Genomic DNA, 16966 nt, shown 5'->3' with positions numbered 1-16966 from the left:
CCAAACAAAGAGCAGATAAAATGCCTCAGGCAAAGAGGGAATTTGGGGGCTGAGATCTAACTGAGATCTAAACTTTATTCTGCATTACGTTTTCCAATGTTTCATAAGCTTTCACGAGATTGGTGAACACATGAACAAAAGATGATTTCACAAAGACCCTGAATACTTACCAAACTAGCCCATGCATTTAATCGAGGCAAAAGCAAGGTATTGATCCGCACTCCCACCCCAGAAATTACCAGCAGCTGACAAGCGCATGCAATGCTTTACTTGCACCATTACAGGATGGTTCTCGCATCACAGGCAACGGTCCTATGATGGGACAACCACGTTTTGCAAAAGCCGACAGCAGGGGTGTTCGGGGTGGGCTGTATGACAAAGGGATATGCATTCAACCCTGAGCTCCTGCACGTCACAGAACGGAAAAGGTCTCAATCATCCAAAGAACCATATAAAGTACAAGTGGTCCAGAAGTTGAGGAGAGGCAATCCTCTCCACTGTAACAGTTGCTGGTTTCCTCCCTTCTCTTTCATCAGAGCATCTTAGAATCATAGAATTATAGAGTTGGAAGAGACCACACGGGCCATCGAGTCCAACCCCCTGCCAAGCAGGAAACACCATCAGAGCACTCCTGACATATGGTTGTCAAGCCTCTGCTTAAAGACCTCCAAAGAAGGAGACTCCACCACACTCCTTGGCAGCAAATTCCACTGTCAAACAGCTCTTACTGTCAGGAAGTTCTTCCTAATGTTTAGGTGGAATCTTCTTTCTTGTAGTTTGGAACCATTGCTCCGTGTCCGCTTCTCTGGAGCAGCAGAGATGCAAAAAAAGCACATTCTTCTAAAGCAGGAAGATTGTGTCCATTACCTCCTTCCCCGTGAATAGGGACTTTTATGTCTATTGGGGGGAAATCCAAGAGCTACCCACTTTAATCCTTCAAACTACACTTACGAATGGCTCCAGTCGCCTCTTTAAAGGTTCTATAAGAAATCCCCTAACTCTCCCCTAAGCAACGGATGCTGTCGGATGATGCTCTCCCGCAAGGTGCCCCAGTAGCAGGAAGCAAGGAGGATAGCAGCTGGGGAGCAGACATTTCCCACACTTATCCACCCCACCAGTGGATCTCCCCCCCCCCACTCCTGGCCAGGGAGGCTTGCTTGGGATACCTTTTTATATTTTCAGTACCAGGCAGATATTTTTATTCCTTAAAAAAAAAAAAAAAGGTCTCAGAACTAAATTGATGGAATCATAGGATTGCAGAGTTGGGGGGGGGGTCATCTAGTACAATACCCTGAAATGAAGTAATCCAGCCCACAGCCATCCCTGGGTGGGCTTGAACTACCACCCTTCTGGTTAACAGCCAGACACATGGACCCATTGCATCACTAGGGTAGTTTGGGTATTTCTGGTGACTTTCAACTAGTGTCCCTGTTGTTCCACTAATTAATTTTTCTTAATGTTTTATACCTGTCATCTTTGTCCATGGATCACCGAAGAATGGATGCTTCTGAATTATGGTGGTGGAGGAGACTCTTGAGAGTCCCATGGACTGCAAGAAGATGAAACCTATCCATTCTTAGGGAAATCAGCCCTGAGTGCTCACTAGAAGGACAGATCCTGAAGCTGAGGCTCCAATACTTTGGCCACCTCATGAGAAGAGAAGACTCCCTGGAAAGGACCCTGATGTTGGGAAAGATGGAGGGCACAAGGAGAAGGGGCCAGACTGTAGAAGACTTCAGTTCTCTCACCACCTACATAGGAAGCCACAAGTCAGACCCTTGGGTTCATCTAGTTCAGTGCTGTCACTTAAGAGGCACACTCTTAAGACAGACGGATGCCGACAAAGGATGTGTGCCACTTTTGAGTGTCAGCTGCCAAAGAAAATATGGCTTGTCTCTGAAATAAAATAGAAACCATGCCAATACATTTCCTGAAGGGTAGCTGTGCTGGTTGTTTCTGCTGGAATGGACGGTATTCAGTTGCCATAATGCCAACACATTGGTTCAGCGCCGTAAGATTCTTGGGTTATTTGAAGTGTCCCACCAAGAAAATTGCATGATTTGCTCATCAATCCTATTATTCTGTAAGATTATAGATTTTGCTGGACCATTTATTTCAACCAACCAATCACACGTCTTGTGCACCATGAGGAAAATTTCTCCAGCTCCAGGGAAAACTTTGGTGGGTATGGCCTAATCTGGTATGTTGTGCCAGCTCACTTGCTAGGAACAACGTGTTTCTGCCTCGAAACACAGGACACATAATGGTCTATTCCATTGTTATTCAGCTGTGGCCTGCTTGACGTAAGAATTCCAACAGTTCTTGAAATGCCCCTCTTTTTTTGCGTGGGCTACAAGCTCATATAGGCTTCAGCCACACTAACTGAATTCCAGCAGGGATGTGTATTTGCTGAGATGGTGCCAATGTTTATTACGGGATCTTAGTTCCAACTCCATCCAGGAGGAAGAAAACAAACCCTCCCCCATTTTGGCCTGAAAGGACAAACAACAGTCCAAAAAGCGGAGCTAATTATAGATTCACTTTCTGCCTTGAGACTTGCAGCGAAAGCGCTCTGAAAAACCCTTCAGCCTTTGAAAGCAAAAGAGAGCACTCAAGTACACAAAATGGCACAATATCAGCCATCCCGTGGCGCAACCATCTAGCCAGATGAACCCTACCTGAAAAGAGTGTTACTCCTAAGAAGTGGTAGAATAACTGTCTATCAAAAAAGGAGGCAGGGGAATGGACAGGCGTCATGAGATAGGAAGTGATGCCAAAAAACGGCATGGTTTGCTCAAGCAGCAACAAGGGAAGCCAGAAATTGTGCCTGGAGCACTAAAGTAGAATCTAAACTGGGGACTACGACATTATAACGTAATGTGAGATGCTGTTTAGGGATCCCAGATATGAACATTAACAGCATCTTCAGCCAAAGACCAGCTTGGCTGCTTGACAAAACTGTTGGAAAATTCCATTCCACCTTAAGGAGCAAACATGGGATTATTACATGTCACATGTCTGTTAACATTCCAGCACAGTTTGCTGTGAACTTCCGTTGTGTGTGTAGCTTTTGCTTTTGATTCTTTTGCCGAGAAGACAAAGAGAGAGACGACATGTTTCTTTGTCCTGATTTATGATTAATAAATTCGTAGTTGTAGTATACTTCCACAAGCCTCACGCTTATTCTGTGTGTGCAGTTTGCTCTGCTAATATAGTGTGCCCTGGCTTTGAAGCCTGGGTTGCTGATTTACGTCGGAGCAGAGGCTGATGGGTCTTCGCAGTGGGATGGCTGGAAGGAGACGACCCAGCTAGGGCTAGCCAGCTGGCCTCTGGACCCATTGCAAGCCGACAACTACCAGCCCGGTTAGTAACTAACATACTGATTCTCAAACAGATTAGATCAAAGAACTACAGGCAATTGTGTAGAACTTACAAATAGTAACTGGGGCTTTGTCAGGGTTGCATAATGAAACGCTCCTCAATAATAATAAAACTGCCAATATCACAATTTATAATCTATGGTGCAACTGCATTGGGGTATAGTTCTGGTCGTCTCATCTCAAAAAGGATATTGTGGAGTTGTAAACAGCTCAGAAAAGGGCCACCAAAATGATGGTGGTCTTTGTTGGGAATTTGAATACGTGCAGCTACTCACACAGAGTCAATTAGGGTTTGGCAGACAGCCAAGGCAATGTGGAGGAGTGAGTCTTCCTGGTGATACAGAGGCATGGAGACAGCTCCATGATTGGTCAAGCTCTCTCAAGGGAGTGATGATTAACGGCCTACTAACTGGAATGTGTTAGTTCAGTAGTACGAGTTTGAATGTAGGAGTTGGAGGTTGAGAGTTGTGAGTCGTGTATGAGAGAGTTAGCTAAAGATCCGTGTTCTGTTCTGTTCCTGTAAATAGCCCACTGTATATAATAAACACCTAACTACAAGTTCCTGATTCCTGCTTTGTCTATCCTGTCTGCAGCCAAGTTGCCAATTGCTTCTGTGGATTCTGCGTTACTCTGCTAGGTCTGGCTAAGGTCCTGCAACTAGTCGGAAAGTTGCGACACACCAATAGGTTTTGCCAATAGTCTTCTCCCTTGTTTCCCACAGGCATCTAGTTGGCCAATGTGATAACAGGATGCTGGATTACACTGGGCCATTGGCCTGATACAGCAGGCTCTCCCTATGTTCTTATGTTAGCCAAGCCATTCCCCTATCAAGCTACTTTCCTATTTGCATAGATATTATTTATTCATTTATTTGTGTGTGTGCGCGCACGCACGTGCGCGCAGAAGAGCATTCCACCAGTCCGAAGTTGCTCAGCCCAACCTCAACTTCTGTCTTTGAGAACCAGGCCACAGCCTGTATTTCAGAATCTCTAGACTCTGTTCCCCATCAGAAGCACCGCACCTGCCTTACAGAAACGCAGAAAGACTGGGTCAAATATGTATTGATGGACTGGGTTGCAAGCTTGACTGCTTATTCAGGAGAAAACCTGATTTCTCACCTATTTTCTCATAAATGGTGAGGAGTCTGAGAGAGGAACGGCTCAAAGTCTAAAAAAACCCAGCAACATGCTAGGCTCTCATTAGAGCTGCAAAGGGAATGCCTAGCTGATCATTGTAAAAATCAGAAAACTCCCAACAGAAATGAGCATTTATTGCATGCCAGCTACCATACACAAAGTGCAACAAAACAACTCAGTCATTGCTTTGGACAGACATGGGGCGAGGTTTCTACAGCTCACCACTGTAGGGCCCAACCACTGAGAGCAGGAGAATATGCACGATTTAGGGTTCACAGACTTCTGCCTTTTAAAAAGGCACAGTTGAATTTACCACCCTGGTGCCCCTCTTTCTCGTTTTCAGTCTGGATTTATTGTGGCTTTTTTATTTTTACTTTAGTTGTAGGACTACTCGCTGTACCGTTTTTACTTTAGAGGAGTCTCTAAAAGCACTGCGGGATAATGTATTCTTCTGTTAATAGCGCTCACATGCAGTGTGAAAACTTGCACAAAGACTCCCAACAATTCCTCGTTCTGTGCAGACAAGCCAACTACCACAGCAGCTGTGTTAGAATCTAGCACTTCTCACATGCAACGCGCAGATGTTTAAATAGAAGCAGAAGAAAGGTTCCTGTTAAAGCATCCCCAGTTCCGAGGCGGGGTGCGGGAACGGGGAGAGAAGCATCTTTGAAAGGCTCTTGGCACATAACTACAGACTCCTTGATTGTCTAAGGAAGACTGCAAAGAGGAGAAGAAAAAAAGTTCACTTTCTAAATGGGGGTGTTCACAAGCCTGTTGGGTCCCACAGAATGAAGTGACTCATGCCCCTGCACAAATACCCAACTTTGTTAATAATACTATTTTTGTTCTGCCTTATCTATTCACCGCCTTCCCAGGAGTTTCGGAAAACCCTAAAGGAAGTTCGGAGAGAAGAATGGCTCTCACTTTACAGTCCTGTTTTTCATTTGTGGCAGGTTTTCTCAAAGGGTGAGAGTGATATAGCTTTCAACCGTTTCAGACCTGGGGTCCCACAGTATCTGCAAGAAGAAATTAACCTACACATTCACCGTTTGTTTCTTTGTACTCGTCTTTCTTTCTGCATGTTTTATTTCCTTGCCTCTTTTAACCCCTTGCTTAAAAAAAACAAAAAAAAAAAACCCAAAAATTGTGGGGTGCCATTGGCGTGACCCACTTTTAGGTCAGAATGTGAAATAACATGTGGATTCTGATCCGCCACTCCAAGGAGACTTGCAGCCTACTGAACACCTTTCTCTTTCAGCAAGACTTTAAGGCAGATTTCCTCAAACTCAGCCCTCCAGATGTTTTTGGCCTACAACTCCCATGATCCCTAGCTAGCAGGATCAGTGGTCAGGGACGCTGGGAATTGTAGTCTCAAAACATCTGAAGGGCCGAGGTTGAGGAAGCTTGCTTTAAGCTAATATCTTTTTTAATATTTCGTTGGAAGCTGCCCAGAGTGGCTGGGGAAACCCAGCCAGATGGGCGGGGTAGAAATAATAAATTATTATTATTATTATTATTATTATTATTATTATTATTATTCCCCTGTGGCGACTGCAGCCTAGATTCATCGCCCCTGCCCTGCACATCCAGGGCCGGATTTAGGTTTGATGAGGCCCTCAGCTACTGCAGGTAATGGGGCCCTTTAAATGTCCAGCTGTCCTTTGTCAGCAACAAATTTTCCCTGTTTTTGTGTGTTGAATATATGCTATATGGTCATTTATGGACCTAATAGGTATCTAAAGCCATTTGCACATAACAAAAATATGTATTCTATCAAAGTAATTGTTGAACTGAAATACAATTAAGAAGAAGTATTTTAATAGGTACCCCTGCCCGTACGGGCCAGTCTTGACAGACTCTGGGGTTGTGCGCCCATCTCACTTAAGAGGCCAGGGGCCAGCGCTGTCCGGAGACACTTCCGGGTCACGTGGCCAGCGTGACATCGCTGCTCTGGCGAGCCAGAGCCGCACACGGAAACGCCGTTTACCTTCCCGCTGGTAAGCGGTCCCTATTTATCTACTTGCACCCGGAGGTGCTTTCGAGCTGCTAGGTTGGCAGGCGCTGGGACCGAGCAGCGGGAGCGCACCCCGCCGCAGGGATTCAAACCGCCGACCTTTCGATCGGCAAGCCTTAGGCGCTGAGGCTTTAACCCACAGCGCCACCTGCGTTTAAGGTGCTTTAAAGGTTTTAATTTTAAGGTGCTTTAAATATGTGCTTATTGCTTTATCACTTGGCGTTCACTGTTCTGGGTTCCTTTCAGAAGAAGGGTGAGATATAAATTTAATAAATAAATTAAACCTGTAGTATTTAGTATCAGCTAGAATTCTACACTTCAGCACTGACCATCACTCTGCATATTGGCTGGAATGAATCAGGCATGAGTGAATTTTGCAATACCCCAAGGTTAACGCAGTCAACCTCCAATGTACAGAATATAATGTCACAGGCAGCAACTTGGCAAAAACAGGAAAGAACTGCTTTTAAAAAAAATTGTTTCAGCTCTTTGGGGCCATTATCTTGGCAGTAGATTTAGTTGTTTATTGCATTTTCTCACAGGATCACATGCTGTTTGAGGAAGGGGCCTCCATTTCCAATCAGGAAACATAAAGAGCTAGCAAATTTCCTTCTATATTTTGCCATGCTGTTGCAAATATGCTTATCTATGCATTAGTGAGCTTGATAGTAAGTTCACTGTGCACTGCAGTTTGGGGAAACTTCTGATTAAGAAGTTTACCTTGCCTCCTGACAGCTTTGTGGTTTGGATTTCATTTTAGTTCATTTGCTTTTAACAAAATTTGATAAAACCCCACTCACCCCATTGCTAAGTTAAAGCCGCCTCCCATAAGCCTCTGATCTCGCCCATTTTTGTTCCCCTCCACTGCTCTTCTCACTGTCTTCTGTTATTTGCTATGCCTCCACCCCCCAATTCCCTAACCTCGGCCTCAAGACAAAATCTTCTGCTTTTTAATCACAACACTCAGATTCTCCTTTAGCCTGTCCTGGATTGTGTAGCTTTGACCACAACATTCAAACGTGATCTACCGTCCTCCTGCAAAGGGTAGCACAACAGTTGGGTGGGAACCCAATGTTCCATAGCCAGTAATTTACGGGACCAGGGCAGGTTCTCAATTCTTTACCGAGTCCCAGTACTATACAAATGTTTGCAGATAATCTTTTAGGAGTGTAAACTGGGGATACACCTGCCTTGTGCAAAGTGAATGGGATAATCCGGCAAGTTGAGAATGGCTGTGTATTGAAATTTCACCTTCTGCTTGCTGTTGTACAGGGAGCTGGATCAGAAGCTGTATGGTAAAACAAGCAACAACCCTCTGTTGGCAGCAGGAGAGTCACCTGTCTCTATTACTGACCCCCTTTTACATGTGTTCGGTGGCTGAAGGTGTTATACTGGGTAGGCGACTTTACTAACCCTCCCAAGAGATAGCCGGCTTCTCACTCACACCCTGAAAACATGCTGAATTATTCCAAGCAGAAAAATGGCACAGCAGTTGAACAGCTATAAATGTTAGACTGCATATGCCCCTATCTCTCCCCGCTCTGTAGTTAAGCAACTGAAACCTCTCTAGGAAGAGGCACCCAAGTTCTGTTGAACTATTTATTTGATTGAAAAATTAGTCATTGATTGGGGGGGGGGGGAGTCTTGATTTTAGTTCAGGTCAGCAGATTACTCCGTAATGTTCACTGCACAGCTTGCCCATTGAAAACAATCATGCATATCCCATGAAAAAGCTACTTGCGCCGAACAGCTCCAACACAAAATGGAAATGAAGTGACTAAAATGCATAACAGTTGCATATTTCTACCCCCCTACTTCAAGGATTGTTAACGAGTAGACAAATATAGACTTCCTGGTTTTGAGTATTATCCAAAGACTGACTTGCGGGATGAAATTTAGTAGGAAAGTAAAATGGCCAAAAATGAAACATCGGCTACGTGGACTGATAGAAATAAGGACACCACTATCAGTTTCCTGGATCCAATTTGACGACACACGTTTTTGAAAAAGCAAGACAAAGCTTGTTTTGCTTTTATGTCAACTTCAGTATAATGAAAACCAAAGAAAAAAACCCAAGTACTGTATCTGAATACATTTGTACTGGCCCAATAATGGAGCCTACATTACAGTTTAAAGCTTCTGCATTTTTTGGGGTGGGGGCTAACTGAGCTGAATACCCAATCCTTTACCTGGTGCCTGATGATTAGGACAAGTTAATTACGTTGGCTTTCTGTATCTCATTGTACCTTCAAAGATGAAGTTAACTGGGGTGCCTAAGAGGGCATTTTCTGCGCAATACCTTGCGCCAGGGGCTCTGCTCAGCTCCCTCTTTAATGCATTCAGGGACCACTCGATGACTATTGTTCAAGATGGCTTTTGGCCACAGCTGAAGGTATTTTAATCCCTTGGGCAGCCTTCCTCAATCTGGTGCCCTCCAGATGTTTTGCACTACAACTGGCACTGACCCCAGCCAACATGGGCAACGGTCAGGGATAATAATAATAATAATAATAATAATAATAATAATAATAATATATTTATACCCCGCTCTTCTGGCTGGGCTTCCCCAGCCACTCTGGGCGGCTTCCAACAAAATATCAAAATGCAATAATGCATCAAACATTAAAAGCTTCCCTAAACAGGGCTGCCTTCAGATGTCTTAGAAGTCTGGTAGTTGTTGTTCTCTTTGACATCTGATGGGAGGGTGTTCCACAGGGCAGGTGCCACTACCGAGAAGGCCCTCTGCCTGGTTCCCTGTAACTTGGCTTCTCACAGTGAGGGAACTGCCAGAAGGCCCTCGGAGCTGGATCTCAGTGTCCAGGTAGAACGATGGGGGTGGAGACGCTCTTTCAGGTATGCTGGACTGAGGCCGTTTAGGGCTTTAAAGGTCAGCACCAATGCTTTGAATTGTGCTCGGAAACGTACTGGGAGATGACAGAAGTTGTAGTTCATCTGGAGGGCAGCAGTTTGGGGAAGGATGTCCTAGCAGATGAATTATTTTTGTCTATTGTACTCTGCTATCTTAATAGTCTTAATAAGGACGCAGGTGGCGCTGTGGGTTAAAGCCTCGAATCCCTGCGGCGGGGTGCGCTCCCGCTGCTCGGTCCCAGCGCCTGCCAACCTAGCAGTTCGAAAGCACCTCCGGGTGCAAGTAGATAAATAGGGACCGCTTACCAGCGGGAAGGTAAACGGCGTTTCCGTGTGCGGCTCTGGCTCTGGCTCTGGCTCTGGCCGGAGCAGTGATGTCACGCTGGCCACGTGACCCGGAAGTGTCTCCGGACAGCGCTGGCCCCTGGCCTCTTAAGTGAGATGGGCGCACAACCCCAGAGTCTGTCAAGACTGGCCCGTACGGGCAGGGGTACCTTTACCTTTACCTATCTTAATAGTATTTGTTCACTGCTGCTGCTGAAGTATGCTGCCTTGGGCGCTTTAGCAATTAAGGCAGAAAAATTACATATAAATATCTTAATTAGTTTAACTGAAATCAAGAGTATGGTAAGATACCCATAGTTTTATTCTGCTTTCCCAGAAGGGTACATGGAGCTGAAGGGGGCACTTCTGGTCACAGGATTATGTAAAGCTACTCTAAATATCAGATGGTGCATTGACATCTCACGTCAAAATTCTGAATTATTATAAATTGTGTGCTGTTTGGTCCAGTAAAGTTAAGCAGCCCTCCGAGAATTTAGTTCAGTTCTGAGATCTTGACAGTAGGAATCTGGTTTTTAACACGTTATGCATTCATTTGTCACTTTATGCATGGAAGCAGATTGCACCATAACAGTCCTTGTCATCATGCATATCAGCAATACCACGAGACAGTAAATGGTGAGAGCAGATGCTGCCATGTACCTCTACTAAGGTCATTCTCAGAGCACTGACAGGTGAAGGCTCAATATCCACCAGCTGAACGGCATTAAAACTCTGAATGTCAAAGGTTGCACAAGGACAAAACACACACACACACAAACACATACACACACACACCAGTTAGAACTGCAAGGCAAACACAATTAGGCAAATATGGTTAGTCAGGGAAAACTCAGCCCACTGCCTTTTATATACCCTTGGACTTGATGTAAACAATGTACTGGAGAAGTCAGAGATATAAAATTAACTTATCTTTTGTTGAGGATGAAGTTAGAAAACATCTGAATTTCAAGGGCAAGTCTGTTGTTTTTAACAAGGCTTACCCAGTTTTTATCTGCGTTTCCCCTAATGCAGCACAGACCCAGATTCCTTCCCCCTTGCTAACTATGGTTTATCAAAAATCTGCAAAAAGAAATGACTTTTTTTATAAAAAAACTTACACATTGCTTATATTGGTACTTTCTATTACCTTGGTGTAAGAAGCACAGAAAATTGCCCTTTAGCCACCTTGTGAGCTATTTGCTTAATGTGAACCTCTGCAAATATTTGGGGAGACAGTACGATTTGGGGAAAAAATATTTGCCGTGATCAACCATTTCTTAAAACAGGATAAATTTTTAGAAAATCCCACCCAGCCTCCCCCGTATTTAGGAACTATTCTCAACATAAAATAATTAATTTAGGAAGCTTTTTTGAGGACCTAAAAACTTAGAAAAAAAAGGGCAATAAGCAAGGGCTGACCACATACAAGGAAAACACACAAGGCAAACACTGGGATCGGTTACAGAGCATTGTGGTACAGTTGCAAAGATGAATTAGACCCTCCGCTAAGGTAAAGGGAAAGGGACCCCTGACCATTAGGTCCAGTCGTGGCCGACTCTGGGGTTGCGGCGCTCATCTCGCTTCATTGGCCGAGGGAGCCGGCGTACAGCTTCCGGGTCATGTGGCCAGCATGACTAAGCCGCTTCTGGCAAACCAGAGCAGCGCACGGAAACACCGTTTACCTTCCCGCCGGAGCAGTACCTATTTATCTACTTGCACTTTGACGTGCTTTTGAAATGCTAGGTTGGCAGGAGCAGGGACCAAGCAACGGGAGCTCACCCCGTCGTCGGGATTCAAACCTCCAACCTTCTGATCGGCAAGTCCTAGGCTCTGTGGTTTAACCCACAGCACCACCCACGTCCCAGACCTTCCGCTACCATACTCTAAAAATGTGTCTAAATGAATAAGCTTCATATTCCACCCCAGGGGATGGGAATGCGCCATCCGGCCTCACCTTTCATCATGCATTCACCCCATACAACATTTGCATGTTGGACTTCATATTTACATAGGGAATGGCATGAATAGAATGCAATCAATTGTACAACTCAGTTTTGTGTGGGGCCAACAGGGAGGACTCGTGCTGGGCTCTAGACACCAAGGTCCCTACGGATATATTAAGTTGAATGTGAAGTATCGGGTGAGGAAGATACACCTTGAGTGGGGTAGGTTGGTATAATCCCAATCTCCCACCACTCTGAATGTTTGAAAAGGGGTAGAAAGGTATAGGACTCCTGACAGTTCAGTCCAGCCGCGAACGACTCTGGGGTTGTGGTGCTCATCTCGTTTTACTGGTCGAGGGAGCCGGCGTTTGTCCGCAGACAGTTTTTCCGGGTCTGCCGAAACCAGAGCAGCACACGGAAACGCCGTTTACCTTCCCGCCGGAACGGTACCTGTTTATCTACTTGTACTTTTCGGTGTGCTTTTGAACTGGTAGGTTGGCAGGAGCTGGGACCAAGCAACAGGAGCTCACCCCGTCGCAGGGATTTGAACTGCCAACCTTCCGATCGGCAAGCCCTAGGCTCTGTGGTTTAACCCACAGCGCCACCCGCGTCTCTTGAAAAGAGGTAGCACTCAATAAATTTTTGCTGTTGTCCAAAGCAACTATGTGCACTTGAGCCCACTCCTTTTAACAGGCTTAGCACACCTGACTCAGCGCACCTTAGCACACCTGGGTCACAATCCTGTGTTCCCTGTCTGCTGAAGAAAGGCTTAAAAGGCTATGCGAGGTTGCAAAACTCTTGGACAGCACGTAGATCTTGTTCCCCTTACAAAAGCGGCTTCCCTGGATTGTGGCTCATTCAAAGCATTGAACAAAGGAGTGGAATTAATGTATTTTTTAAAATGCCCTTACGGTGTCACTGTCACAAGGCTGGAACTGGAAGGACTGCGGTTTATGAAATACGGAGTTCTCTTGCAAGAACAGCTGAAAATTGTAATCTCGCACTACCTGAAAGAGACAATGAATACGTTTACAGGCATTTAATCCCTGATATTAAAGAGAGAATGTGTGAGACAGAAAAACTGAAGAAACTGTAACACTGCAACAGTTAAGGCAACACCAGAAGTTCTGCAAGGTGCAGTACAACATTTAAAACGAAATCAACAAAGATGCTGTAACAGAATCATTTAAAATACCAATAAAGCATCAATGAATACTTACTGGATTTTTTTAAAAAATTTTTTTGTAAAGGCCTGCCTAAACAAAAGAAGTTTTCACAGAACATATGCACAAAGGGAGACATGGTTCCTGCCCAACCTCTAGTGGTAGGGGGTTCAAAAGAGCTGGGGCTGCCACACTGAAAGCTTGGCCCTGAGTGAAGACCAGCTGAAACTTGGGGGGCCACAAGGGAAAACGCAAGACGTGCCTGATCACAGGATCTCAGCCTTTCAAGTTGGATGGAGCTTTTGGAACCAGACCATCCTTAAGGTACTCTGGGTCCAAGTTGTTTAGGGCTTTTTCAATTAATGTAAATGCCTCAAACCTGGCCCAGCTGCAAACTGTCAAATTGCAATTGCAATTTATACAGGGTTTGTAGATGTCGGATGGCTGGAATGCATATTGATCTTGAACGGGAACGTTATTCAGAAAACTTAAGAATGCATATATGATCCCAGAATCCAATGCAGCCACCTGCCACGCCATCTTTATCACGGTGCATTTTAATTCTTAAAACTCTACAAATTGGGTTGGAGTTGTAAGTGTCTGTTATTTATATCTATATTTTTAGAAACTGCAGAACATTAAGAGTGAAATGTGGTATCAGAAAGTCAAAAGGCTTATGAAGAGACTAGAGAAGAGGGATTAAACCATCACGAGCTTGGGATATCCAAACATTTCACAGACAGCAAGGGTGGATTAACCACATCAGTATCAAATGCAGTGCAGATAAAGTTTTATGTGGGTTCCTCCAGTTGGCCTGGGTGGCCTGTACAACTACAGTCCTGTGCAGAGGTGATGGGACAGAGCAGAAGTGATGCATAATGGATAAATCCATTTGATGGATTGAAACTGCCAGCTAAGGGAGACTATATAAACATACCCTAGGAAAAACCAATGCTGCAAAATATTCCTCAAGCAGCATTGTAAACGGTTACAGAACTTGTAACTGCTTTCAAACTATACTTGGAGGATTCCAGGCCAACTTTGATAACAGTGCAGAGCTCCAAATCAAAGGGATAATGCTATTGTTGTAAGACAGGGACGGCCAACTCCTAAGAGACTGCGATCTACTCACAGAATAAAAAAATGGCAGTGATCTATCCCATTTTGGGGGGGTTCAGGTCAAAGATCTTGCAGGTTTTTTTTAGGGAGGAAAGTCCCATTTTTTAAGGGTTCAGGGCAAAGTTGTTGACTTTTTTAAGGGAGGAAAGACCCTTTTTTAAGGAGTTCAGGTCGAAGTTGGGCCGGATTTTACCACCGCTAACGAAAGGGAGCCAGCAATCGACTGCAATCCACCGAAACCTCGCAGGGAGCTACCAGTAGATCGCGATCGACCTGTTGGACATCCCTGTTGTAAGAAATGGAGTAGGGGGTGGCGGTGTCAGGTTTTTGCTCCGAATTATTCCCAGGTATATGAAACTGCCTTATATAGATTCAAGCCACTGCGCCAGACAGCCAGCGCTTCATCTGGTTGGCAGCAGTTATCCTGCGTTGCAGGAAGACATGTCTCTCAGCCCTGCCACCACAGACAGAACCTCAGACTTCCTGCATTTAAAGCTCACTATCAAGCGTTACATCACTACCTTACGAAGCGCTGGCCATCTCCATAATGCTGGCCTCTCCGTCCTCATCACCCTTTTCATGGTAGCTAGTATTAACATTGTGGTGGTGCAGTATTCTACTTCCCTGGTTATGACCACTTCAGGGTCCTCCCATTTAAAAAAAAAAAGTCACAGGTCCCACCCTGTCACAACTATTTTGGAACACAGACAAAAAAATTAGTTTGCTGAAAAACTTACCCGACTGGAAGTTTCCAAAAGAAACTGGAATGTGCTTTGTACAGCTTGGCATACTTCTAATTCAGTCCTGCTGAATGCCATTAAATAATCCTTAAGGTGATCACATACATTCCCATCAAGAGCCTGCATTAAAACAGAAGCAAAAAAATTACTATTCATGCTCATCTGGTGGAGTGAATATCCGCTATCTAAATAAAATGCATTTATTCACCTTCATGCTTGGTCATCTTGGGCTCATAAGCATCCCGAAACAGAACTGAAATTGCTATCAATTCCCACTAGCTGGCACTAAAGAGTATTCCAAAAGCCAACAGGGGCTAATAAAAACACTTTTTTGCATTTTCACAAAGGAGATGTACCTATAACATATATTGAGGCCTGAATAATATATTTAGCTTAGAAAGGCTGCATTTCATCCACAGAAGTGATTGTCTCTGCAAAAAACACACAATTCCTATTCGATTAACCATGTTGCTTTCTTAACAAATGCTTCTACTTGAAAGAGTAATAATATTTAAGGGTACTCTAATTGCTAATAAATTGTAGTTGACTAGTCACAGAAAGTAATAGGTAAGGGACCCCTGGACAGTTAAGTCCAGTCAAAGGTGACTATGGGGTTGCGGCGCTCATTTTGCTTTCAGGCCGAGGGAGCTGGCGTTTGTCCACAGACAGCTTTCTGGGTCATGTGGCCAGCAGGACTAAACCGCTTATGGTGCAATGGGACACCGTGATGGAAACCAGAGCGCACGGAAACACCATTTACCTTCCCCCCACAACGGTACCTATTTATTTGCACTGGTGTGCATTTGAAATGCTAAGTTGGCAGGAGCTTGGACAGAGCAATGGGAGCTCACCCTGTCACGGGGATTCGAACCGCCGACCTTCTGAAAAAGAAAACCCCTTAATCACGTGGCCTTAGAAATTGGATTTTTGACCAGGATGCCAACCAAGACAGCAACCATCATTGCCACCTGTTCCTCTAACTCGGTACCCCCAAATTAAGACCAAGCACTCAAGGTCCCATTAGCTTCAGACTCTGACCTTCCCATAACTATGCAGGGCTTTTGTAGAACTAAGATTCCTCGGCATATTTAGAGGGGAGATATCGGGAAATTCCCCATATGGATCGCAAATGTATATATGGATACAATCAGGTAGAGGTCATCACATGCTATCTGCACCAATTGTTAACTGGCTTCCAGGTTTAATCCACACAGGAAGTGACAGTTGAACTCCTAGCAGAGAAACATCTATATATTACACACCTGGTAGCCAAATTTGCGCCGGCAGCCAAGAAGCTCCGTTCCAGCTATGTGAATGCACTCCAGTTTTAAAATCTAATGTTGTAAATTTCCTTTTTATGTTGTAAACTGCTACAGGTTACATTGTATGATTTTAGAGGAAAGTTTTCTGGCGGTTCCCTCATTGCGAGAAGCAAAGCTATAGGGAACCAGGCAGAGGGCCTTCTCGGTAGTGGCGCCCACCCTGTGGAACGCCCTTCCAGCAGATGTCAAAGCGATAAACAACTACCTGACATTCAGAAGACATCTTAAGGCGGCCCTGTTCAGGGAAGTTTTTAACGTGTGATTTTACTGTATTTTTGGTTTTTATGGAAGCCGCCCAGAGTGGCTGGGAAGGGCCAGCCAGATGGGCGGGATATAAATAATAAATTATTATTATTACTATTATTATTATTAAATTATTATTTTATTCTCTGCCGTCCATTGTAAAGGCCTTTGGCTATATACAATAATATTGACTCTCTCACTTAGTCCTATGCCCATTGCGATAGCTTCTGCCACTTTGCAGAGAATTACCGGAGGTTGTCAAAGTGAAAATGTATGCAGTGCTATTTCTAGATATGCAAGAGAATTATCCGTAGCGAGCATGTTTGCAGGTTTCTCATTTCACCTACTGCATTTAAAGATGTTGGTATCTCTCAAGTTCGGTGTAAAGTGGTTGTCAACACATCCCTGAGATCATGTGAGAAGTTAATTAAACAGGAGAACATCCATGCTGACATTCAGCATATATGAACTGAACTACTGCTTTAATTGTAACCAGCTGAGATAAAGCAGGGACTAAAACAATTTTTTAATTCACAGCAAGCAAGAGATACGAAGCAAGTATACAGCCATGGTAAGGAGCGCCTTAGGAGCAAAATAAACTTACTTGCTAAGTGCAAATCCTAGAAGTGCTCAGAAAGGAAAAAGCTAACAATGTGCGAATAGGCATAATGTAATATATATCCCACTTCCATCAGGGTTGTAATGGCTGATTTT

The 16966-nt window shown here is 44.4% G+C and overlaps 1 protein-coding gene across 6 annotated transcripts in view; it reads right to left on the bottom strand.

Annotated features, from left to right (window-relative positions):
• Window positions 1-16966, bottom strand: part of FCHSD2 (FCH and double SH3 domains 2) — a 163586-nt gene that overhangs the window by 39435 nt on the left and 107185 nt on the right. For all 6 annotated transcript variants that reach the window (XM_079973645.1, XM_079973643.1, XM_079973644.1 and 3 more), the window contains exons 9-10: window positions 14685-14807; window positions 12577-12672 (exon numbers count right to left, since the gene is read on the bottom strand). In XM_079973645.1, coding sequence (XP_079829771.1) covers window positions 12577-12672; window positions 14685-14807 — 219 coding nt within the window. The remainder of the gene's footprint in view (window positions 1-12576; window positions 12673-14684; window positions 14808-16966) is intronic.

Source organism: Podarcis cretensis (genome assembly GCF_951804945.1).
Source record: "Podarcis cretensis genome assembly, chromosome: 4".
NCBI classification, from domain to species: domain Eukaryota; kingdom Metazoa; phylum Chordata; class Lepidosauria; order Squamata; family Lacertidae; genus Podarcis; species Podarcis cretensis.
This window is presented reverse-complemented; position numbering and strand designations above follow the sequence as displayed.